Source organism: Diuraphis noxia, unplaced genomic scaffold (genome assembly GCF_037042655.1).
Source record: "Diuraphis noxia isolate RWA-SAM2 unplaced genomic scaffold, SU_Dnox_SAM2 contig0002, whole genome shotgun sequence".
Taxonomy (NCBI): Eukaryota; Metazoa; Arthropoda; class Insecta; order Hemiptera; family Aphididae; genus Diuraphis; species Diuraphis noxia.
Genome location: NW_028301712.1, coordinates 40,061,953 through 40,088,398, shown reverse-complemented (window position 1 = coordinate 40,088,398; position 26,446 = coordinate 40,061,953). Strand labels below are relative to the sequence as shown.

The 26,446-nt window shown below is 27.6% G+C and overlaps 4 protein-coding genes and 1 long non-coding RNA gene across 11 annotated transcripts; 2 read left to right on the top strand and 3 right to left on the bottom strand.

The window, feature by feature from the left end:
* Positions 1-1,132: 1,132 nt before the first annotated feature.
* LOC107164940 (uncharacterized) lies at positions 1,133-6,718 on the bottom strand. 2 transcript variants are annotated; one of them, XM_089220630.1, is made up of 6 exons: positions 6,505-6,718; positions 6,297-6,441; positions 5,243-5,480; positions 4,284-4,362; positions 3,970-4,136; positions 1,133-1,355 (listed from the first exon to the last, which is right to left on the bottom strand). In XM_089220630.1, the coding sequence occupies exons 2-5, from the start codon at positions 6,386-6,388 to the stop codon at positions 4,000-4,002; spliced, it is 546 nt and encodes a 181-aa protein (XP_089076756.1). In that variant the 5' UTR covers positions 6,389-6,441; positions 6,505-6,718; the 3' UTR covers positions 1,133-1,355; positions 3,970-3,999. The 2 variants fall into 2 exon arrangements, with proteins under 2 accessions (XP_089076756.1, XP_015368446.2); XM_015512960.2 differs by lacking the exon at positions 1,133-1,355 and having other exon boundaries at positions 3,928-4,136.
* Positions 2,281-3,157, top strand: LOC149058446 (uncharacterized). Its single transcript, XR_016190457.1, has 2 exons — positions 2,281-2,679; positions 2,797-3,157. It is a non-coding gene; the product is annotated as an uncharacterized LOC149058446 (long non-coding RNA).
* A 3,340-nt stretch (positions 6,719-10,058) lies between the features above and the next one.
* LOC107164939 (adenine phosphoribosyltransferase-like) lies at positions 10,059-15,139 on the bottom strand. 6 transcript variants are annotated; one of them, XR_016190446.1, is made up of 6 exons: positions 15,018-15,139; positions 14,192-14,315; positions 12,949-13,186; positions 12,651-12,861; positions 12,306-12,584; positions 10,349-10,437 (listed from the first exon to the last, which is right to left on the bottom strand). XR_016190446.1 is itself a non-coding variant. In XM_015512955.2 (5 exons), exons 2-5 carry the CDS (start codon positions 14,284-14,286, stop codon positions 10,301-10,303), a joined length of 549 nt encoding a protein of 182 aa, XP_015368441.1. In that variant the 5' UTR covers positions 14,287-14,315; positions 15,018-15,139; the 3' UTR covers positions 10,059-10,300. The 6 variants fall into 6 exon arrangements, 5 of the variants coding, with proteins under 5 accessions (XP_015368441.1, XP_015368443.1, XP_015368445.1 ...); XM_015512955.2 differs by lacking the exon at positions 12,306-12,584 and having other exon boundaries at positions 10,059-10,437; positions 12,783-12,861; XM_015512957.2 differs by lacking the exon at positions 12,306-12,584 and having other exon boundaries at positions 10,059-10,437; positions 12,783-12,861; positions 15,032-15,127.
* A 3,955-nt stretch (positions 15,140-19,094) lies between these two features.
* Positions 19,095-20,976, top strand: LOC107164938 (uncharacterized). The gene has a single exon (XM_015512954.2). It carries the CDS (start codon positions 19,854-19,856, stop codon positions 20,646-20,648), a length of 795 nt encoding a protein of 264 aa, XP_015368440.2. The 5' UTR covers positions 19,095-19,853; the 3' UTR covers positions 20,649-20,976.
* Positions 20,977-24,141: 3,165 nt separating this feature from the next.
* Positions 24,142-25,646, bottom strand: LOC149058445 (uncharacterized). Its single transcript, XM_089218376.1, has 3 exons — positions 25,594-25,646; positions 24,560-25,089; positions 24,142-24,497 (listed from the first exon to the last, which is right to left on the bottom strand). Exons 1-3 carry the CDS (start codon positions 25,644-25,646, stop codon positions 24,142-24,144), a joined length of 939 nt encoding a protein of 312 aa, XP_089074502.1.
* Positions 25,647-26,446: the final 800 nt, after the last annotated feature.

Sequence of the window (26,446 nt, the reverse complement as noted above, 5' to 3'; positions counted from 1 at the left end):
CGTCTGTTTCTGACACTTAGGTCATTGATAATATTCCCAGAACCCTGCAGGATTTAAATAATATTATGTAACGAGTACACAAGAATTCTAATAAAATTACCCAGGGATCGACTTTCAAACTGCACTTGCTGTTGTTCAAAAAAGAAAAAAAAATCTTTTGACCGACTTCCTTAAACAAGTTAGAATTACTATTATAAGATTCAAAACTCGAAAATTGCGTCGTGTCACGTTCGTCTGTATATAATTATAATATAGGTATTACTCGGTATTAAGTATTATATAATATTTACAGACACCTAAATCATCATTCCTGTCATCTGGCTAAGAAAACTTGGAATTTGTAGTGCGCTAGCACTGACCACGGGACTTTTGTTACAAATTTTGATTACGAATCTTTAAAATAGTAAATACAATATTATTATAAAATTTTTTCGTTTTTAATTCGACTTGGTGCAATTTACGAGCTGTTGTACAAGACAAGTCCTGAAGACTATTTAGGCGCATTCCACTGCCGCCGTGTTCGCTATTGCATTTTTCGTGGTTTCAGAAATCTGCAGCCATCTGGCCATATTTGGGTTAATATATTAATATTTTCAATTAATACGCGTTTGATATTGGTTATAGCTGTTTTGGAGTATTAACGTAGAATAATGAATATAATATACAGACGGACATATAACAAGAACTAACCAATCAAGAAGTATATTTTCACACGTTTATGATGTTATGACGTGAACACGGCTGTGGTGGAATAACGCCTTTAGACCCCAGAACGATTAGCTACGTCTCAAAAGCATGAGTAGTTTGAGTGTTCGTGTTGTGTAATAATATATATATGATATTATATATTAAATACGTATTACGTACAATATGTTTGACGCGTTTCGTACGGTGTAAAATAAAAGACAATCGTCGTCCAGAAACATGATGGACTCGACGGTATATTATGCTCAACGGTTCCAAAGAAACTATGTTAACATATAATTGTATAGGAACGGTTAGGATTTCAGAGCTTAATTAATATAAGTTCATGTAGTGTATAGGTATATAAGTGTATCACACTAGTTTATTTAAATTAGTGAGGTAGATATCCTGAACGTCATCGTTATATTAAAAGAAAAACGAACGCAAAGACAATGTGAGAAACTTATTTAATGTACAAAACATGTATTATTTCACTGCATATAACTACCTATATAAGTAGCCGGAATCCCATTGTGAAGAGCATTTCGACGAGTCGTTTGAGTACTTATATTAATGTGCTCGTTTCCGTTATTTCTCGTGTTTCTGTGGCAAATAAATTCGTAACGCATACCAAATTCAATTTTTTCTTCAAACTTCAGATATTTATCGGACTAGAAAAAATCGAACAGTTATAAGCGCATACCTATATTATTTATTTATTATATTATAAAAAATTTTAAAATATTAACTATAATATATTAATACGTGAAACATTTAACCACATTATTTTAATTTTTGTACCAAATTATCATTAGATTAATATCCATATGAACTATTATATCACAAATCTACAGGTTATAAGTGAGCAGTCTATAAATTCTATTAAAATCGATTAAAATTTAATAAACATTGGACATGTTTGTAAGACTAAAAAATTCAAAGAAAAATGACGGTCGTAAATTTGCCATCAAGCAGTGGCGCAACCAAGTGAGTGGACCACAGGTCCCGGATTCCTTACCCCCCCCCCCTCACCACTGGCTAATGTCATTCTACAATTAGACTCGGTAAAACCTCGGTATCTCGAAGTCGTAAAGGACCAAAAAAAAATTCGATATATCGAAACTTCGAGTTAGCGAGGGAATTAAAACATAAATAAAATTTGAAATAAAAATGTTTAATCATTGGGAAAAATTTGTATTTATAATATAAGATATATTTATACATAGCATATATATTATGTATTAGTATTTGTCATTTAGGTAAGTATACAGTATTTTTTATGAAGGTAGAAAATCTGTAATTTTTGTTTGTTTTTGTTTAGTATTAGAAGTATATTCAATAAAACTTTCTAAAATATTAAGTGCAGAAAAATCGTTGTCAGAAATCCTGACTGTTGTTGGGCGTATCTCCGAAGTTCATGTATATAGTTTTCTGCAGCTTGGGCACCACGTATGAAAGGTTTAACAACGCAGCAATTCCTTCCTCGTCAATTGCTTCATCGGCAGAATCTGTCTATGGCTCACTGAGAATATCAGATGTTTTAAAAATGTCTGAATCGGTTAAACTTTCTGATGTTCTCAAAGTAAAATCAATATCCAAAAATTCTTGATATGAAACATTGATATTGGAGTGTTTATCTAATCTGTCATATATTCGAATTAGTGAATCAAAATAAGCGTTGGATACCGAATAATGACTTCGACTTATAGAAATATTCGACTTATGGAAATTCGATATACCGAAATAACTACGAAAGTCTAATACTGATTGATCGGGACTGAAAAAAAAAATTCAACATACAGAAACATCGAGATACCGAGGTTTCACTGTGTTTACAATGATGTATTTTTTTTAACATTTTTTTATGACTGTCATCAACATCGAGCTGGTAAAAACGCTCCGATTTTTTGATATCAGAAAAGTATTGGAACTTTGTGAGGTAAAATTTTTAAATTCTCAGAACTTTTGGAAAGCGTCAGAAAAACAAAAAAAATGGTAATTTTAACGCTACAAATTGGTGTGTAACTCGGAAATTAAAAATTCTACAATTTAAATTTTCACAAAATATTTATATTAATATTTTCTACACATTGTAACATTTTCATTTGACAGGCATTATGATAATAATGGACGGTGTTTGCTGATTGGGAACTTTTTGGACTCCGATTTTAAATGTCAAACTTTTGTGGTGACTATGCAATATGCATAAGTGGTTTTAGAAATTCGTGAATATGAAAACAACTATTACAAGGCTTTTGTTTAGAAATCACACAGTCGAAAACAACCACATTTTCACACAGCAGTCATGATACACAATGAGTCCTAAATGCCCCATGTACAAATGTGCTATAGGTCATTGAGTTCCAAGCACTTTCATGTACAAAAGCATTAAGCACACAATTATTATTATAGAAGAGTTTATGTTAAAGCTTGTGTTTTTGATCAATATATTATTATCATATTAATTAGTTAATTTATGAATTGTATTCTATTAATTTACAACCACAAATTCAGTGATCATATTATGTCATTGCTGATTGAATGGCAGGCACACTGCACATCATGTACTCAAAGGCCAAAACATTTAAAAATATTTAAAATAAATAATTACAATTCTATTATATGTAAAAACAGTTTTATAACTTATCAAAATTTATCAAAATCACAAAAAGTTGTTAGTAATAAGTTGTAAATTCATAAAATATAAAATTTGAATAATGATTACTGAATAGCATAGGTTTGAATAAAATGTATTTAATTAAATAATTTGATATTGAATGATATTTTGATTTTTGTTTTGACTCATAAACTAAATTAAAAAATGTAATGAATATTTCTTAAATTATTATAATTAATAATATTATTAATTTTCTTTTTTGTATGGTATTAGTTTCAATAATTAAATATTTATTATCCCTTAAATTGTATCTATACTCTTTAATCCTCTGGGATGTTAAATTTAAATAAATAATAAATATCAAAAATATATATTATTATGCAAATTGTGATTTTAGTTATTTTGTAACAATTCAAAAATTATTTGTAGGAGCTTAATACTTTTTGCCATGGAGTAAAAAGGTATATAATTATTTTCCATAAATAATAAAATTATTTGAAAATAAATATATATCATGTAAAAGCATAAATATGTGTAGTAATAGTGTAGTTCACATATGGTTGCTTAGCCACCTACCCCAACAAAATATATATTCAAAGCACCTCCTCCCAATTTAAAATAGTAAGTATTTTCAAAATATTTATTGTATTTAAAAAATAATGATTTACTTAAAATGAATATATTATATAAAACATATTTTAGTATTGAATAAATGATTTAATTGGAATGTCAATTTTTTTCCGAGCTTCTAAATCACAGAGTTCCATAATAACTACTGCTTGAACTACTTCTGCCCCAGTTTTCTTCAAAAGTTGAACAGCAGCTGCAAGAGTACCTTAAAAATAATTATTTTATATTAACAAGTTAGATAGGCCACTTTTATGTATTTCTTCAATTTAAAATAATTCATGTTTTTTTAGACAATCTATCATAGACAAAGTAACAAATAGTTAATAATAAAGTATCTAATTTAATCACTTACCTCCAGTTGCTAACAAATCATCAATAACCAGAACCCTCTTTCCTTCTTTTAAAACATCTAATTGAACTTCCAACACATCCTAAAAACAAACCTTATTTTAAAGTTTTAAAATATATGCAAACAAATTCACTTGTTAATCAAATAAAATTAACAAGTAATAAAATAAATAACAGTAAGCTTTTTCAATACTATAATTGTTGTGGAGAATTATATTTAATTTAATAAGAATAGATTTTTATAATATTAAAAACCATATTTTTATTACAAGGTTATTCGAAAGTTAATTGACTTCATTTTTCAATAGATATTTAAATGGCAATTTAACTACATACTAATTAGTTTTTGGTAAATTTTGTAATATTTAGTAAAATATTTGTGAAGCGATTTTTGCTTAATTAATATTTCTACTGCAATGTAGATTAGAACATTTTGAAAGGTTAAAATTAAACTAATATTTTTTTTTAGTACACATTTTATACTTTATTGTTTGATATTTTAATTTAATAGATTTATGTTTTAAAAAGGGCTTATAATTAATAAGTTTTTGAACATTCAAATTAAGATGATTACTAAAAAAATATGTATGCTTATGTTGGTAACAAAAATAAATAACCTAGTTTAATTTTTTCTTATAAACATGATAAACCCTCATTATTTATGAGATAAATCTTTAAAAATGTTAATAATATCATTAATTTTATAATATACAGATAAGTCATCGTATAATAGTTTTCATAGACTAAAATTATAATGTCAGTCGTTAGGTTTACTGTACGGTTTACATCGCACTTAATGTAAAAAAAATCTCCTATACAATGGTTTATCGATATATTATAAAATAATGATAATTTCAATACTAATAAGGCATTTTATATCTTCAAGTATTTTATTTCATTAGCTGCATATCAAATATGTTATATATGTCACATAAAATAAAACAAAATACAATTTATAATTACTTTAGCATATTCCAAACTATACTCTAGTTGAGCTACTTTGCCAGGTAACTTTCCCTTCTTCCTAACTGGAACACAGGGAACATTTAAGTGCAATGCCATTAAAGTGCCCAACAAAAATCCTCGAGCTTCTAACATTGCAACACAATCAACTTTACCAGCGATTTCAACTGCATATTTTTTCAAAATATTATTCAACAATTGCAATCCATCAGTATTTTGGAAGACATTAAATATATCTCTGTAAATATAATTGGAAAATTGCATTATTCAAATTTAAATATTCAAGATAAACTCACTATTAAATTACCTATAATTGATTTATTATCAGATAATATAAAATAGTAAATACAGTAGAAAATGTAATGAAATATGTACAAGATTCAACCTTTTAACCAATAATTAAAAAAATTCCTACAATTTCTAAGGTCCCCTTAGAAACTTCATGGAACTCAGAAATAATAGTTTTATACTTGTATACATTCTATAACATTAAAATGTTTAACAATTATACCTAATTTAATTTTTATAAGGCTTTTTCAAAATAATGATCATTGTTAGTAAGTATTTTAATAACATCATTAAGTTAGATAATGGTAACTCTACGAATATTAATAATATTAGCACTTATTTAAAGATTTAATTTTAAATCAATACCTATTATGATGTTTTTTTTTTCTAATTCAAGCCTCAAGGTTAGTAGTCTTTTTTTTTGAAGTTAACAGGCCTCTATAATTTAATATAATTTAATGATCCACAATTTGTTTTCCTCCCTTTTTTTTGTTTTTTATATAAATAATAGGAAACCATACTGTTATTGTAACCACTTAAAAAAAAAAAAAAATGCTGTTAAAATCTTAAACCTTGCAAACATAACATCACTGTAACTAATGGCCATGTAGATGCCGAGTTTTTATTCGATCAATTAAAAAAAAAAAAAGGTTGTTTGATAACAAAGCGTTAAAATTATAAAACTAGAGGCACAGCAAACAACAACAATAAAAAAAAAATTAATCTCATCAACCATTGATCAAAAAAATTATATACCTAAACTTACCTAAACAAAATACCAGGCAGAGGGAAGTCCGGATATGACTTGATGTAACTCTTTAATGCTAGTGCATCATCTTCAATACTAGTAATCGACATGTTGATTAACTTCAGTTGAAATTCCTCAACACACGAACAATCCTAAAAAAAACCTAGAACAGAATAGGTGAAAATTGTATTGATTACTGCACGTGTTGAAACCAAATGAAAATTACCTGGTGCTGACAGTACCCACTATCCACTCAAAGCCGACCACAAAATGTGAATGTTTGTTTTTGCGATCAAGTTCTTCTTCTGAGTGGTCGTTATCTTAATGGATTTAAATAATGACGAGTCGACGTCATGACTCCGATAAATTACATATCAATCGCTCTAAATACAATTACATTAATTGATTTGGCTTTTCAGAAGCATTTAAAAGCAAATAAATACAATTCATTGGTAACTGATAACTGATAACTGATAAGAGTTCACCAGACAGCATAGACCTTATACACAGTATAAGGTCTATGCCAGACAGTAGCTACTTTTTATAAGGATATTTGATAAAAGATTCCGACTTCAGACTTTCAGAGCGGAGTACCAAATCAATGTACATATTGTATTGAACTATGTATTGATTTTAGTTTTTAGTTTTTTATAATAATTATATATTTGTTTGTAATGTATAATATATACACTATTAGTAATAATAAAAAAAGATTTTTTCATCTTCAATACTAGGCAGCTTTTATAGTAGAAAAGTGAATCCAGTTAGAAGTTTAGGGAATTCAAAATTCAAGACCTTATCTAAATTAGTAACTGGGGGAAAAAATAGAAAATTATTTATATACGTAGAATGCAGGTATAAGATTTTATTTTTCAAAATCAGTTTTTCATGAATCTAGAACTATTTTAAAATATTTGAAGTTCATTTGTGGAACAAAATTAAATAATTAAACTAAATAACAATTTTAATTATTTTGTCGTGACTAATGTAATTCAAAAATATTATTACCAGTGAAATTCTTGAAACTTTTAAGTAACTATATTGTTATATTTTATATAGGTAAATTACATTTTTTTTTTAACATTTAGATTTGTTTAAAGCTATTGTGCTATTGCATATTAATTATAGCATGAATCTATTATCACCATTCTACAGGTGCACAGGTATTAATTCAAAAGATACTAATAATAATAAATTATAGGTAAAATGTATATAACCCTAGTCCCTAATATTAGGTATAATAATAATTAAATGTATGGTTTTCGGGCATAAACTTAATCAACTTTGCGTGATACTAATATTAAAATAAATTATCTATTTAGCAATATCAAAAAACATTATTAATTATTATCGTGGAATATACAGAGTAATCCAAGTGTACTCCTACTTATTTTCCTACTTTGTTGTAATTTCAAAAACAAATAACCGTATATAAGAAATAGGTAACGTAGAGTTCTAAAATTTCACGAAATTTTTTTGTTTAATATTTCATGAAAGTTTCATGAAATATTTCATTTTTATGGAAAATAATAAAAAATAATTTTAATTTAAGCCTAGAGTAGAAATGTTATTGAAATATTATTTTCATTACTAGTACATTAAACAAATTTCATAAAATTCATATAAACATACTTAAAAAGTTAAAAAAGTTTCAAAACACATGAATTACCTATATCAGTTTATTAATTCATGTTTATTGAATATTTTATAATTACTAATTAGATATAGTTATAACCAGAGTCCCTATTATAATTATCCATGAGTTAAAACCTTACATAGTATTCCTATTTAAATTCAAATAAAATAAAAATTTTGCATTTATTAAATCCTTAGTACCTATTCGATTGGTACCAATTTGTCAACTGCAAACTTATCGCTATTGTGAGACAATTTCGTGTTCATAAAAGTACGTGTTGGTATAGGTACAATATAATACCAGTCAAAAAATTTACCTTATGGTCGTTATGGATTTGGCTTTTGAGTCTTATGAGCTTACGAGTTACGACTCATATCCACGATAATGATAATTTTTTCATTTATTTTATACCGCGTTATAAAGAATAAAGATGGCGCATTTAACTCATTGAAGTAGTAGTAGGTAGTTAGAAAAATATACGTAGTTTATTAAATTGAATTCTTAGTTAACACCACCTACATTTCATCAAAAATATCCATTATGGAATAAATAGGATATTATTAAAGACTAACCCACTGATGAGCTCATACTCCTTTAGACATTACATCAACCTTGTATGAGATTTGCTGCACCCTTACACCTGTCAGAGTCGAACAATTCTTTAAGTCGGTACAAATCTGTATCAAGATCAAACCATAGAGAATCTAACTTTGACAATTGAAGTATGTATATATGTAGTAGGCAGGGGCGTATTTAAGGGAGGGGCACATGGGGCCCGTGCCCCCCCCCCCATTCGCCGTATTTTATACTTATTTTTATTATATGAGAAATTTTACAACTCTACGCCCCATGTACGCAAATTTGAACTTTTTGTTTGTGAGCCCCCCCCCCCCCTTAAGACATTTATAAATACGCCCCTGGTAGTAGGTAGGTATATAGTATTTCAGACTATTTCTGATGTGATATCATTTCAATCAAGATCCAGGATAAGATTTAATTAGCGCGCTAAGTAGGTACAATGCTTTACAGAACATTGAAAGATTTTTAAATGACTACACAATTATAAAAAGTTCTTAATAAATTATAACCGTACTCTTAAAGTCTCGTCCAAGGTTTAGTCAAAATGTCAAATTCATAGAATATTTTTATAAATAGTATGTCTAGACTTCCACATCGTATTGTGTGTCCCTGTTAAATACCTAGGCCTGCTACTTGACAGGAGACTCGCCTAGGGTCCCTATTTCAAAAGTAAAAAGGAAGCAACTCAACTCTCGCTTACACATTATCTAATATGAACTAGTCTTACCGTCTACTTTTATACAAGTCTTCTCCAACCAACTTCTCTTACTGCCCTCTGGGGTACTGCTAAACTCTCAAACCTTAGGACAATTCAAGCATTTCCAATCCATTTGCCTCCACATGATCATCAAAGTTCCGCATTGTTTGTCACAAACGGCACTCTACATGAAGACCTCAAAATTCAATCCAACAACCAGACAACAGCCACTTACTACCAAAGGCTCCACATAAAAATGCAAGGCTACCTAAACCACAGCTCAACTGCAGTCAAAATCTCTTCCATGCAACCCTCCTCGGCGTCTTAATCAAAATTGATCCAGACTTTCTCAAAAACTGAACAAAAAATGACACTTATACTTATCCTTATTGTATATTTATATCATAAAATATTATTTAATATACAATAAGTATTAGTCCTAAAAAATTTCAACAATGTTACAATTTAATTTCACATGGGCCCTGCCCTTATACTGCAGGTCCAAACCCCCCCCTCCCACTTGTAAGGTCCTGAATATGTCATATAAGAAGGTATAGGAACTCTTATCATTGTAAAATGTTTATACTTTATAGTCCAATGTTTTACTCATCACTCATTAGTCATCATAAACAAGATTTTGTCATGGTTTTATATTAACCCATTTTTGTTGACTTATGTATCTTGATGAGTCTTAACTACCCTTTAATATAATACAGTCGACTTTCTCCATACTTATTTCCCCCCACCATTTTTCTTTTGAATTTAATGATTATTTGAATTCATATAATTAATATTGTACACATTTCAATAACACAAAAATCTACAGTTATTAATCATTACCAACTTTGTGACTCAACAAACACCAATATGTAGAAATAAGTAAATAAGTCTTTTAATTTATAAATTAATTAATATCCAAATCCATAAAAATTCTAATTCAAACAACATTTAGAAAAAATTTAGTACACAATTATTAAACAAACATATCATGGAATATTTATAAATTATGTTTACATAATGGATACATTTTTTTTTTAATAGTAATAAGATATTGTTATAAATTATTTAATGCACAGAGTTAAATTAAAATAAGCAGTTTGTTTTCAACAGTTATTCAGACATTAACGATATCATGGGAAAATTTAATCTTTTACGTCCTTCTAATTCTAATTTTTCCATCAAGACCAATCCTTGCACAACTTCTCCACCTGCTTTTTGTATTAACTTTGTAGCAGCTTCTAAGGTACCTGTTTAAAAATAAAAATGCATTAATTAAACTATACTCTGACACTACAATTTTTATTTTTTTTTTAATAGTGAATTGTATAGAATTCTTTTTTATCAATAAAAATTATTATTACTTAAAACCTTAAAGTTTAATTTAAATTAAATAAAGAGGCTCTATTGGAAAGTTACAAATATGTGGTTCTAAAATAATTAAATAACTAGTTGAATATTTTAAAACTGTGTATAACTAAATTAAATTTACCTATTAGTTATTAGTGTTATTACTAAGTAAATTTGAATATTATACTATATACACACAATTAATTGAGGTGAATCACAATTTTTAAATTGTACCCTTTCCCTCTGCTGAATAAACTTGTATATATTGCTACTGCTATTAGATACATATTTTAATTGTTTATCTAATATAAAAAGCATTACCTATTATTTATTTATTTAATATCTGAATATTTTAATTTTAGATTATGCAATATTAAAAACAATTGCTATTGAATTATTTGATATTAGAATACACATAACAATAATATATTATAGTGGTTAATTAGTATATAAAAAAAATAAGATAGAAAAATGTATTTATGTAATTGTAATAGCTGCCAAATATAATCAATTATAATAATTATCTTTGATAATAACTATACAATTTAAAATTGATGCGTAAAAACTTTTGTTACTATAATGACACAAATGTAAAATAGTTCTCAATTTTAGTTTCATAATTTTCTGTTTAGGACAGTTATTTTTACAATTTTTAAAGGGATGACTCTTTACTTCAAAATTGCATTTCTTTATGAAACCTTAAAATATTTGTCTTACAGGTTATTTAATTTTATATTACCAAACCTAAATAATCAGCTAATCAACAAAAGAGTCACAAATTACAGATTAAAATATCGCTTGTATAAACTGAATTGTTGGCCAGTTGATCAGTCATTGAATTATAATATATTCTAAAAGTATTTAGCTATACTAGGAATATACTATAATAAGGTGTCAATATTGACTCAACATCACTACATAACCCAGTGTAGAATTAATAGTAGTATAGTTCATAAATTTAAAGTATTTGTTTAGTATGTGACCTACCAAGACAAATAAAACAATTACTTACATTATGTATAGAAAAAGTACAGATACTAATCTATTAACTGGCAAGATAATTTTTTTAAGGATGTATAAAATGTATTGCTTAACATTTTTTTATTAAATAAAATAGTTTTTTCATAATAAAATAATTGAATGAAATTTTTCGAATAATTTTGACTTATTGGCTATTGCTCTACCTAGTATTTAATAACATTGTTTTTTTGTACTGATTTTGACATTATTTGATATAATCCTATATTATTTTATATTTATATTGTTAATTTTTATAGTAATAAAATTAAGTACCAATTGCATGATTTATGAGTTTATGACTTAAAACACTAAACTAATATCAAATACGTAGATCACGCGGTTCTGTAGATAAAATACTAAACGAATACCAAATTTAATTATGATTGAAAACTAGGTATTTACTGATGTTTCTGTGAATAATCAATTAATAGTTTTAATTTATATTTGGTATTTTAAGAAACAAAAAAAAATAAGGTACCTGTGATCTAAAGTCTTTCCAACAAATTCTAGTAAAGAAATATATTTAATGTTGTCTATATACTAAGTAGGTACTATGAATATGTCCATTTAAATGTATTTTACAATAACTCATAATTATACAGGGTGTACCAAAATGATTCATCCGATTTCAAAAAATCATATTTATTGTAAAATTTTATTAATCATGTTAGAATTAATTTTACATTTTAATGGATTATTTTAAATTTTAGGTACAATGCTTATAAATTTTCAATCTGACCCCCCTTACTTGTACGACACACATCTAAGCGATATTCAAATTCCTCATAAACCTGTTGAAGCATGTCGACAGTAACCAAGTTGATGGCGTCTGTAATGCGACTTTTCAATTCGTCAAGATCTTTTGGAAGGGAAGGTACATAAACAATGCTTTTTATGTAACCCCAGAGAAAAAAATCACAGATTGTAAGATCCGGCGAACGCCCCGGCCATGGACAAAAAGTAGCGTCATTAGCACTACAGCGACCGATCCATTGCTGTGGTAGCTGGTGCTTCATTTCCTAGTTCACTGACCATTACGGTGCCAAATTTATCAACTAGATAACTTAAAATAAACTTAGTTATCTAATCTTACCGTTAATACATTGGTCATTAACCTGCGATTAACCGTTGCCGAACTATATCAATTCGTAATCGGATGAATCATTTTGAAACACCCTGTAGATCAAAGAATTATATATTGTAAACAGTAATAAGTTGTTTTTACCGCCAGTCGCAAGAAAATCATCCACTATGAATATCTTCTGTCCTTTTATAATGCTATTTAATTGTACTGTCAAAATATCCTATGCATAAATATAATAAATTATTGTAATATATTTCAAACAAATAAATTTGATGCTGTAGCTATATAGGTAATAATAATTTATTACTTCTCCATATTCTAAAATATATGATGTTTCAATAACAGGACCTGGTAAATTTCCCTTTTTAGCAACAGGTATGCATGGTACATTGAGATGTAAAGCAAGTATTGGAGCAAAAATATAACCACGAGTCTCCAACATTGCTATACAATCTACTTTACCACGCAATTGATTAGCAATTTGTTTCAATATTGTCTCCAACAATTTTATTCCATCACTATGGCTTAACAATGATAATATATCCCTGCAAAATAAAAATGTATTCTCTGTAAATCAGTGGTTCCCCACTAGTGATCAATTGACCCATCTCAAGTGATCCATGAAGTCAAATAATTTTTTTTTGTGTGCTTAGTACTTATTAAGAACTCATTAATAACCTAAACATGTTTTATTTTTATTTTTTTTTTTTTTTAATATTAATCATAGCACTTGCTGTACTGCTGATTTTATTGTGTATGTATAAATTATAAAGAAATAAGGGACCAGAATTAAGTAGTGGTGGTGGTGGTGGAAAATTTATAATAGTGATTCACACCTAATGTTGAGTTGGAAATCGGTACTGTAAATAAATAATTTTTCAAAATGTGATAAAGAGTTTGTTAGATACTTTGGTTAATGTTTTTAATTTATTTGTATTATTAAATTTAAAAATAATAATTTTTTCAAATCTGTGACTACCCAAATGGTCTATATTACTAACTTTAATACTTACTTGCTTGATGTTTTTTTAGTTATGATAGCAACATTTTTTTTACTGTGCTTTTCTGTTTTTACAATATTATGTACCTATCTAAGTGTATACATTTTTGTGATATTCAAAAAATTAGCTCTTAAAAGTGAAATTTATTAATGGTTCCTGCATTCACATTTATAAAAAAACAAAAAAATATTTTAAATATTTTTTACTAGGTACCATCTTAAAATTATGATGATATCATAAAAGCAATATAAATTGTGTAAAAAAGAAAAAGTTACTGAATTCTTTATTCCACTTACAATTGTAAAATAAATGTTAAACTATGAATCTTATTGTTTTTAATATTCATTAATATGAAATTAAATTTTAAATAAATAACAAAATAAGCAGTTCCTTTAAATATAGAGTAGAGTACATTATAAGATTTACAACAATTAAAAGAGAAAATTTAACAAATGCATATCCTTGATTTATTTTTATGAGCTCACATAATTATATAAATTTAAAATAGACATTTAAGAAATTAATTTTTGACTAAAAATATATATTTACTTATATAAGATTCCTGGTTTAGGGAAATCTGGAAAATATTCAACATACTGTTGTAACATTTTGATGTTATCCTCCAATGTATTTGTTGATGTCATGATAAATTTGTTTGATTATAGATATGAATCTTAAAACAAAATTATTTAATCTTAAACTTGTTGGTAACTAAAATAAAATCTAATATTATTTGGTTTGTATTAAAGTTGATTAAATATTTTTGTACTAATCTCCTAGAACATAAAACAATAAGAGCACTATATCCGAGTAGTGTTCAATATTTATTGATATTTGAATTTGATAGCCATTGATGAAATTTAAATGTGAAATGGAATAATACAAAATCAAATCAAACTCAATAATAATATGGTATTGTACAATATTGTAGCTGACGTTCGTAAATTACGATATCACTATTGGAGAATAACGAATAACTACACGTCTTCACAATAAACGGTATACGTGATTTAGTATTTGGATTTTTATCTCTAAATTCAATTGAATTGTAATTCGTAGCATTCAAAAGTCAAAACAATCATATTATCTTACTATATAATAATAGCACGGTGCAATTCTCCGACTTATGTACGTATATTTTAAGATATCAGCAAATATAATAATAGTTAAATTGACTAAGTCAATAGACAATAAATGATTAAAGGATGCGCGGTCACAACACGTGAACTATTTAGGACTGATGAATATGAATTACTAAATGGAAATCTAAAATACTTAATCGTTACTTAACTTTGTTTTGTTTGACATTTATTATTTTAACCCCGCGACAGTAGATACTAGAACATCTAAAACTAAATATATACTTAGTACTTACTAAGTAGGACCTACTTAACGTAATATTCTACAGCCGCGACCACCGACCTGAGTGCACTCAGGCCGATGTGGTGAACCCAACACAAATCCTATTGAACCCTTATCACATTATCAGTTTATCACCTGTGGAATAAAAAAATAAAAATCACGATTATAATATATTATGGCTGTTATAAAACATAATAATTAACAATAATTGAATAATGTGTTACATGCCGTAGCCCGTAATCTTTACAATGCATAACAGTTTAGGATAAGAATTTTATCTTAAACCGTGCAATGCCCTATCCAACTATAATAAAATTGGTTTTTAAAAACAAAAACAGGGAACAGTGGCGGTGATTTTAGGGAGGGCCAAATTGTTGACTTGAAATATATATATATATATAATATAAACAATAGTGATGACAGGCAATTGCGCAGAGGGGGGAGGGGGAGGGTCAACTTCCAATTTTTCAATTTTTTGTACACTTCATCGTGTTAACTTACTAAAACAATGATTTGTAAACATGTTTTAATAGTATTTATTTCCTAACAAAATATATATTCATGTAAAAGTATATAAAAATAGAATGCTTTCCCTTGTATTTTCTTTATCATAGGTAGTTGGTTAATAATCTAATCCCGTTGTTCATTGAATTTTCAACAAAATTATTAATAAATATTTATTTAATAATAACTAGTAAGTATAACTTATTATTTTCGTATTCAGTCGCTGGAAAATACACGTTATTTATGAGGCTTGAAAGCATAGTGCATAGTTTTTAACCCATTCAAAATGTTGTTCACGCCGAACTTTGTGAAAACAGTTCAGTTCCTCTGTAACGGTGTCCACACAAGAGAAAAGTCACTGTAATTAATGGGTTAGAATTCAGGCGGAGCCAGCCTTCACGTTCAGGGGGTGCGAATATTTTTGTCCCTCTCCCTCCAAAAAATAAAAAAAAAATAAAAATGAATACTATATTTCATTATATTTATAATATTACATCACAATAATTATTATATACAATGTCAAATCACAATATCATACGACGTTTGAAGTTTGAACTTCACACTAAATTGTCGGTGCGTTTAGGGGGTGCCACCGCATACCCAGCACACCATCTGGCTCCACCTATGAGTTAGATTATCATTCAATGATTTTAATGATAGACCCTAGTACATGAAAAACGATTTTAAGGCTTTGAGCCAAGTCGATCGTCTGTATTATACAGGATATCCAGCCAGGATTTACCCATTGCGATATCTCACGAAATAATGAAGATATCAAAATTCTGGTTTTGTAATAAGACTCACAGGAATAAGAACTACAAGTATTTCATTTTTTAATTTATTTTAATGTTTCGGTAAAAAATTTAAAATATATTTTTTTTTATTAAATCATTTTCAAAAAAAAATTGAAGATGGCTATATTGTAGATTTTATTTTTCTGAAAATATTGACGTTTCAAAATGTTTTTTTTCATCAATGTACTCACGTCGCTTGGACCAGCCCCCACCGTTGTTGGGACCATTTCCCCAGACAGACTGGGATTGGTATACGGGTGCATTATACACCCGTACACTAATGTCTAGGTACTTGTGAGCTTGAATAATTTTCATGATTCTGAATTGCACAAAACACTAAATTCATCATTATTGAAGATACTTTTATACTATTGTGCCATGTCGGGTAAGCTATGTCAAAATAATTTTAAAAATGTTATTAGGCGATTTTCGAATATCGGATATGGGATAGCGAAAACAATTTTATAACTGTACATCTGTACAAATAAGCCTGTACAGTGTAATATGATACTATGGTAGTGACTTCAAGAAAATAATATTCCAGTCATACAATTCTACTTCTACAGACGAGTTACGAGTGTGAGTTTACTTATTAACTCAATATATAATTTAGTAAGACTACCTGACTACGGTTATACAATATTTCGGGAATTAGTTTTTATATATTATTGATGATTTGGTTACCATAAAAACTTTTATCCACACAAATTGTATAACATTAAAAATTATGAATTTACGAAAAAAAAATGAGGCTTATTGAGTTGGTTAGGGAAAGAAAATGTTTATATGATATGAAGGAAAAAAATATAGCGACCACCTAGGTTCCTTTAAGATAATTTACTAACATATTAAAACAACCAGGTAAATAAATTATTTTTAATAATATTAACAATACATTTAAGATTCTGTGCAGATCGATGAATGTATAATGTATATTGATGTTTGTTTTTTATTTGTTGTGTTGTTGTGTAGTTGTGTCCTGTGTACACAATATAAGTATAGTCGAAATAAGGTGCTTCTGATGGGAAAATGAATCTATTTAGTGCATCGGGTAGTTCAAAATTTAATATTTCCAATACTTTTTAAAACTCCAGGAAAACAAAAAAAATTAAGAAAATCAGGAATTTTTACTCAAAAATTCGGTTTTCGACAAAATTGATTTGATTTTTGGTGTATCTATTGAAATTTCCAATGAAAGTTTTTATTGGAATTTTCTATAGGTACACCTAGTGCTGTGTTCATGAACATTTTCAAAAAGTTAAAAATTATGCAAAAATTGTAAAGTCTTATTAATTTCTTGATATTATATAGGTACAGTTATGCATTTATAATAATATTTAACCTAAAAAATTATATTTAAAATTGTGTACCTACTTGTATTACCATTTACCCATTTTAATAGTATTTAATTAATAATAAAAAATTTGAAAAAAATAAAGTAAGTTGTAGATGTCGCTCTGCTGTACAGTAGGTTACAAGTGGGTTACTATAATGGATGGAATTAAATTTTAATCCAATGATATTATATTATCATTGTATACGAAAAACGCTTTTCTCCCCAACAAATAAATTTTTATTGATATTAATTTTAAAAAAAACTAATAATGATCGAAAATTGCAAATACCTATTAATAGTTCAACTTAATTAGAACATTTTTGAAAATTAGATGGTGGAAATTCAAACGTTCCGGCCTTTGAAACGTGACCTCCAAGCCTTATCAAAGCTCCTTATCACAACAAATTTTTGTTTTTAACCAACTATTACAACAGGAACGACCAGTGCCACAACAACCGGGGATGCTATAGGGGTGCAAAGAACCCCCGAGCCCCCTTTAAATCATAACAATGGGCGCTGAGGCTAGTAGCCGAACTATTGGGAACTTTCAATTGTCAATATAAATATCATCATTGCGTCCGGGACGCAATTCGTGTTAGTTTTTCATCTACAGTTAATTATTGTAAGTGGTTCCTAAAACGATATTGTCTCAATAAAGATATGCCAGGTTATATAAAAATAATGAAATTTAATTGTAAAAATATAATAATGTCATAATAATATAAATTATATGTCATAATTAATCACATACCTATTTATAAATAAATTAAAATTGAACTGTAAAAAATATAATACTATCATAAACATAAAACATACAAATTATAAGTCATAAGTCCATAGTTACTTATCGATTGGGAAGTCCGTATAGTCCCTAATATTTTTATCGAAAATATCCATCAGGTCGGAGCTGTTGCTTTACACTGCGTATACCGCCGCTTGTCTGTCGAACTAAAAATGCATTGGTTTATTTTTAATTCGATAGAAAACGCCGCGAAATACGCTGCGTTCGAAACGCGGCGAATATGCCGTGTATAGCTCCGGCCTAAAAGTACAAACCACTGAAAATAAGTTTTCATTTAATAATATTATTATGTTAATGATAAATATTTAATCATTATTATTTTGTTAAAAATTTAAAAATATCAAAATTAAAAAAAAATTTGAAAACCACTGGAAACCTCAAAAAATGTTAAGTGATGAAAAGGTAACACGAATTGCGTCCGGGACCTAAACTAGGTTTTCTATTTAAATTAATAATACTGCAGTTTTTCTGGTTACTAACGTCCTTATCACAAATTAATTGCTATTGTGTTATCAAACCATAATTACTGGCTAAATTAACAATTGATATTTTATATGCTTATAAAAATATATACATTATAAAAATGGATCATTATGCCATTATGAAACAAACACGACATGTAATCTATAGAGCATTTATATAATATGCGATGGCGTGGAATATTCCTTGACAGTTGTACTTTTTCTATTAAACCTAGTGCATGCTTAATAAATTTAAAGTGATGTAATAATAAATGTTTAGTTAATACATCATTCAAATTTATTTAATTATTTTTGTATTTAGCTGTACTCAACCTAAAATATAAATCGAATCTGGGGTATTAGATTTGCTGAATGCAGACGAATAAAATTATTCAAAAATATTTTAATTTTGTAATCAACTTCATTCTGGAGTAGTTCAATTCAGAAGAAAATCCGGCAGAACATATAATTTATTCAAAAAACCTTCCTGCTTCAATACCATGCAGATATCAGTATATCGCTCAAGCTAGAGTTCAAAACCTAGGTACCGTCAGTAAAATGGAAGAAGATAAGGCAAGCTAATATTTGAATTGTGGTATTTTATTGTAATTTTATAGTTTCTGCGTTTTAACTGTATAGATAGAATTCGATAACAAATACATTTAAACCATAATTAATAGGCATAACTTATAAAATAAATTATTAATTAGAAATAAATTTAAGATTTAAAGATTAAGAAGGTCTTAAAGATCTTAAGAATAATTACGAACATAAAAGCATTTTAAAAATAATAAGTGAAGATAAAATTTTAAATTAATTAAATAGCATCAATATTACTTAAAGAAATTGTAATTGGATATCTTCCAGACAATTTTCTACAATCTTTATACACTGTAAAATAATTTAACTGATATAATCTAAGTATAGTATTTAATAAGTTACCTATATAAACATGTTTCAATTCAAAATCCTTCTATTAATTACTTGCTTGAAAGTATGCCGCGGTTTTGCTTATCAATGTCCTAAATCTGTCCCATATTCAGAAATATCAGGATTATCAAGAGTTAGCTTACCTATATCAGATGCGCTCCACCATTTTAAAATCAAAAACGAATTTCTAATTGATTCTAATGGTAGGACAAGATATGTTTGCGTAGAAATTACGCCAGAAATATACACAATACGGAATAAGACAATGAATAACGATACCGATACGCATGTCCAAACCGGAGGAGATTGTAAAGGACATGTAATACCACATTCCTTAGGGGGATCAAATCATTCATTGAATATATTTTCGCTTAATCAGAATTGTAAATCGGAGATGCTAAACAGTGGTGTCGAGCAAAAACTCGGTGAATTACTTACTGAACACTCGCGAATAACATATATAGCTGAACTTGAATATATATATAATGCGACTGATACACGGCCAAAATGCATAAACGCAGTGTATATGGACGAAAATGAAAATATTTTAGGATCTATGAAAATAATGAATTCGCCACCTAACACACCCCGTGGAAAAGTAAATCAGGAAATTCCCACAAAAAGTAAAAGGTCTTTGATCGAGAGTACTACACATCCCGAAAATTCCACAAAACATGTAAATTGCTCGAATGGATGTTTGAGGTCAGAGTGTTGGCTAAAAGTTGAAGAACGTGATAAAAAATGCAGATCGTTTCATTCTGTACATGCTAATTCACTTTGTGCTGGTGAGTGGTGTTATTGTTGCTCTTACTATTAAAAATAATGCATTATATAATTCATATAGATCATAGTGATATATTTTTTGTAATAACCTTTAATAAAAATTGATGCTATTATATATGATAAGTAGGTAATTAAATAAATAATATAACTTATACCAATTATAATTATATTATATATACTCATTTTAATACAATATAATGTTATCATATTGTAATTTTCATCGTAATTGCATGTATTGAAATATTCAGTATATTTTAAATTTTTATGTTATATTTAAATGTAATAATAAGAATGTTATATATATGTAAGTTGTCAAATTTTTTTTACTATAATACAAATAAAAATTGTCTATTAAAATATTATATTTATATTATATTTTTTAAATTCCTATATATGCAGCATATTATATATTATGTTACAACCAAATAAATATGATAATTTTGTCATTTTTAACTCTACAAAATTATTTTCCCATCACTTAATATTCCAATGCAATAAAATATAATACGATAGATGTTATTTTGGTGAGAACAAAAATTAAAAATCATCTTATATTATTTCAATATATTTAGTTGTTGTATTTTATTAAATAACATTTGAAAAATACTTACTTATAGCAGTTTTTTTTAAATTAAATCATTAAAACAATATCTATATCTCTAAATAAAATACTCTGAAGAAATATACTGCAGTATACTGATTAATTGGTCAATGGATTAACCTTCTATATATACTGTAGATTTATAGGGCACTAATGAATAGTGGCTAATAGGCTAATAGGCTATTATAGCCCCCCAGATTTATGTTAACTAGAATTCTCTCCTTGTATGAGTACTGAAAATATTTTTTATTTTAGAAAAAGGCTATAGCTTTCCTACATAAATTCATCACCTTACGACTTTGTAGTGCACCGCTTAAGCCTAAAATGATGGTCAAAAATTAATAATATTATGAATAATACTGTAAGTGCTTATTCACGATCACAAACAATGTTATGTTTTTATTATATACTTACTATTTTTTGTATAAATTACAAAATAGTTAGGTATGTATCTAATATCTATATATTAATATATTTTATACGAAACTGTATAGTATGCAATGATCGTAGTTATGTCTTCATATTATAATAGGTAGTGTATACTGTGGTTATTATTTTTAGGTAAGTACCTGCAAAAAAAGTTTAAAAAAAATAATCTAATAATAACGATATATTATAAAAAATTACAACATATCAAGTACCAACCCATCAATCTTTTTATGACCAAAACACATGTAAAAAATATTATTGAGTCACCTATTGATGGCTTGATAAGAGATAACTAGTTATAACTTTATAAGTTGTAACTAAATTACTGTAATCTGTATGAATCATTTAATAATGGGTATCTAAACGGACTTAACGTTATCTCTCTTTAATTGAATTTTGTGAAGTATAATAATAGTAGTAATACAGTTTAAATTTAAAAAAAAAACTAGATGAATAAATTGTTTTCATAGATTCTATGACAGAAAAATGGGCTATTGTAGCTTTAGATAAGTACTTATACTTGTATTTATTAACTATAATTATTATTTATCAATTATTAGCCATTACATTTTAATGTTTCAATTTATCATTAACATGTTAACTATTAAATGCGAATAACTAAATATGTTTCTTTGTGATTTATATTTTATTATGATTGTTATACGCAATGATTTTATAATATTATAAAATCAGTGGTATACGTAATTACTAATTAATCATCGATGTATATGAATATGATATATTCATAATATTCCATACATATAGGAGGGTCACATATAAAGTTTATAATTACTGTAGATTATCTGGCTGAAAATATAAAGCACGGTCGTATTGATATTATAGGGACTGCGCATCTACCATAACCTATAGCATACACCTAGCCTAAAGACTATGACAAGGGTCATCAATTAATATTTTTGAAGCGCCACATTAGAAATCTGGAAATTGTTCGCGGGCCCTCAAAAGTGCTGACGCCAGTAAAAACCAATAAATAATAAGAGTGATGAATTACAACACTGGCACACTGCTAGAACGTATAATGTAATTACTTTTTACTTTTTTTCTAGTCTGCTAGCCGCCATTTGATAACCATCACTGCTCTATATAGGTTTCCAAGTGGCAACATTTTCAAAAAGCGATTGAATGAGGTGGGTTACCCTAGCACCCCAATATTCGAATTTTTAATTTTTTTTTTTTTTTATCAATTAATTTTATCATTGTTTTTACCTATTTTTACCAATAATTATTTCAGAACTTTGTAATATTTTCCACGGAAAAATTTTCACTTGGGTGTCAGGGTAACGTTATCCCATAAATATTCACAAAAAATTACAATTATAGAAAAATATAAAAACTTAAAATGAATCTTTTAGGTAAATTTTAAAATCTCAACTACAAATAGGATTTTTTATATGTGTTTCTAACCCAATAAAATTTGAAAAATTTGTGATTTAGACTTATTTTTTTGAAAATCCTAACTTCAATTGCTAATATAAAAATGCCGTAGATTTATGCAATTTTTTTTTTTTTTAATTTAGACCAACAAGATATAAGGTACCTCCTATAAACTATACACATTTTTTTGACCAAACGAAAATAGTTTATCGTCAATAAATTTCAAAAAAAAAAAAAAAAAACCAATATAATTTGAAATTGACTAATGCTTATTAATAGCTCATAAAAGTCGACATATTATGAAAATTGTATATGATGTCTAGAAAATGCAAAAATAAAATTCAAAAAAAAAAAAAAATATATATATATATATATATATATATATATATATATATAGAACTGTTTTTTGTGCGTACCTTCTCACCGTAGTGTCCATAAATTAGTTACAAATTATATGTCCCCCTTAAAAAAAAAAAAATCATAACTACGACACTGGGGAGTTCAAGAGGGAATACCACTACAGTCCACAGCTGTAGCTTCAGTACTGGAACGATTCTAGTTTAGCAACCTATCGATTTTTAAAATTTTTTTTTTCCAAAATGTGTGTTTTAGGGTGCTTTATAAGAATGTAAAAAAAGAAGAGCCCGGACAAGCTTAGTTTTGAAGTTATTGATCAAAAACTTCAAAAACTTCATTTTTTCGTTACGCGCATTTTTTTTTTAAAAAAAATACTTAGAATTGAATATTTTTAGATTTTTTTTTTCGAAATGTGTGGTTTTTAACGTTTAATAGATTGGTAAAATCAAAACTTACCTAACATACTTACTTTTGAAGTTTTTGCACGTAAACATTGAAAAATACCATTTTCAAAATTAATAATAAATCCTTTCTAAAATTAGCTGAAAATCAGTTTTTTTAATATTTTTTTTTATAAATATATACAGTTTTAGTTGGAAAAGTTTTTAGTGAAGTCAGAATTGTGCTATCTGGCTTAGTTTTAGAGTTACAGGTATTAAAAGTTGCCTTATTTATGAAAAAATGTAATACAGGTAAACAGGTAGTTACAATTTTATTTATAAAACTTAAGAAGGTAGGTACAATTTTAATAAAAAAAGTCATTTTCCTCGTCGTCGTCGGAACCCGAATCAGAATTATTTGGTGTTATTTCTGTGTCTAAAGTTTGCCCATTTGGGTCATACACTTGTGCCGCAAGTTTGAAAAATTCAACCAAAGGGTTTAGGCCCGAAGAACGACAAACCTTTAGGAACATATATTTGGCCAAATAACCTGCATAAAAATGTTTTTTCCTGGAGTACTGTGTCATGGAAGCTTTAGCATGACGCCACATTCCTTCGACGTTATTGGTGTGTGCGCCATTTTCCGGGTTCTTAAACTCTATGGAATGGTTAACTGTCAAATGACTATACCCTTCGTCTTTTAAACAGTTATAACTTATAACTCTAAAAACATTGAACCCATTGAAATTTAACACGGTTGAGTTAAATCAATTAAAACCAAACTTACCTTCCAACAATCACTGATTATTAACGTTCCTGGCAAAATCCATTCTTTGATAATAGTGAGTAACGTGTCTTTGTCACGCTTCTCTACCGGTACGAGAAAACAACGACCCGTTTCGCGTTCAACTCCACCAAATACCCACTGGCCTTCAACGCGATGTCCTCTGTGGTATTTTCGCCTTCCGAATTTGGATTCATCAATTTCAACAATTAACCGTATCATACCGTCAAATACGACTTCTCGGTGGAACGAGGCCCAATCAACAGATGATTGCCGAGCTATTTTAAGTTGATTACGAATAAATTCTAGTGACACTTTTTCGGTCCACAAATACGCGAATGTCACAATTTGATATATAGACAAGTGGGACTTTGAAAAAAAAGTGCACTTTCGGATTGATTGGTAAAAATTGCACTTCACTTTCTTTTTGCTGCTGTTGATATATGTTTGTTTGCATCGCCAAACGACACCGTCACAATAAGCTGTGCTAGGACACAATTCTAAAAAGTGTCCTTTATTACATTTTATGACATTATGGGCGGGTTGCATAAACGTCCTGTAACTACTTACAGATCTGTAAGTACGTTAACGGATCTGTAAATAAAATTAGGTGTTGCTTGAACGCTCGGTAAAGTTACCGGCTCTGTAAATTATCGGCTACCGGACCTGTAAACTGCAGATCCGATTTGGGCTCTGTAACTAATTACAGATCGGTTAAAATAATATAATATTATTATTATGATAAGATAAACAAGTTTTACTATCAAAGATTATCAATATTCAATTTATATTATATATTTTTTAGTTTTTGCGATTATTAAAGAATAAAAAATATTTTTAAGTTAATATACCTACGCGGTTACGCACAATTTTTTGGTTTAATATGGTTTAATTTATTTGGTAACCACGGTTATTAATAATTTTATATTTCTTTATGCAACCCGAGAATAGTTTACACAATCATTAAAAACCTTATAGAGCTAGTAAATTACAGGGCTGGTAACAAATTTACAGACTGTTCTTTATGCAACCCGCCCTATTTTTTGCAATAAGGCCCCAGGACTGTAAAACACTTATAACCGACATGGACAGATGGCCACTCGTTTTATGTTCAAATATTTCATAAATTTCAATGATCGATGTCATTTTAAATTTTTAACAAAATAAAATTAAAACTGAACAACAAAATACTTTAGTTTAACTCGACTAAGTAATCGATCGTAATGACGATCATGCATTTTGCTATCGGACAAAATAGTACCTATCTATAATATTTTATCTTTTTTTTTTCTTGATATTATGATAAATTTAATCTTAATATTATGGGTTTGTGTTTGTGTTCCACCATTAATGATGCTACTATTTTGGTAAATACCAATAATAATTTATTATATTATATTATATTATATAATATAATAATATAATTGTAACTACCTGTTTACCTGTATTACATTTTTTCATAAATAAGGCAACTTTTAATACCTGTAACTCTAAAACTAAGCCAGATAGCACAATTCTGACTTCACTAAAAACTTTTCCAACTAAAACTGTATATATTTTTAAAAAAAATATTAAAAAAACTGATTTTCAGCTAATTTTAGAAAGGATTTATTATTAATTTTGAAAATGGTATTTTTCAATGTTTACGTGCAAAAACTTCAAAAGTAAGTATGTTAGGTAAGTTTTTATTTTACCAATCTATTAAGCGTTAAAAACCACACATTTCGAAAAAAAAAATCTAAAAATATTCAATTCTAAGTATTTTTTTTAAAAAAAAAATGCGCGTAACGAAAAAATGAAGTTTTTGAAGTTTTTGATCAATAACTTCAAAACTAAGTTTGTCCGGGCTCTTCTTTTTTTACATTCTTATAAAGCACCCTAAAACA

Bases quoted from the DNA above. Each gene is read 5' to 3' on its own strand.
- LOC107164938 (XM_015512954.2), top strand. From the start codon at position 19,854: ATGTTTCAATTCAAAATCCTTCTATTAATTACTTGCTTGAAAGTATGC.
- LOC107164940 (XM_089220630.1), bottom strand. From the start codon at position 6,388: ATGTCGATTACTAGTATTGAAGATGATGCACTAGCATTAAAGAGTTAC. The intron at 5,481-6,296 runs GTAAGTTTAGGT...TTATATTTACAG, and splicing joins CTGCCTGGTATTTTGTTTAG to AGATATATTTAATGTCTTCC. The intron at 4,137-4,283 runs GTAAGTGATTAA...ATTATTTTTAAG, and splicing joins TGATTTGTTAGCAACTGGAG to GTACTCTTGCAGCTGCTGTT.
- LOC149058445 (XM_089218376.1), bottom strand. From the start codon at position 25,646: ATGTCGGTTATAAGTGTTTTACAGTCCTGGGGCCTTATTGCAAAAAAT. The intron at 25,090-25,593 runs GGGTTGCATAAA...CGCCCATAATGT, and splicing joins CTTATTGCAAAAAATAGGGC to CATAAAATGTAATAAAGGAC. The intron at 24,498-24,559 runs GTTTGGTTTTAA...ATGTTTTTAGAG, and splicing joins CAGTGATTGTTGGAAGGTAA to TTATAAGTTATAACTGTTTA.
- LOC107164939 (XM_015512955.2), bottom strand. From the start codon at position 14,286: ATGACATCAACAAATACATTGGAGGATAACATCAAAATGTTACAACAG. The intron at 13,187-14,191 runs GTAAATATATAT...TTTATTTTGCAG, and splicing joins AAACCAGGAATCTTATATAA to GGATATATTATCATTGTTAA. The intron at 12,862-12,948 runs GTAATAAATTAT...ATTTATGCATAG, and splicing joins ATATTTTAGAATATGGAGAA to GATATTTTGACAGTACAATT.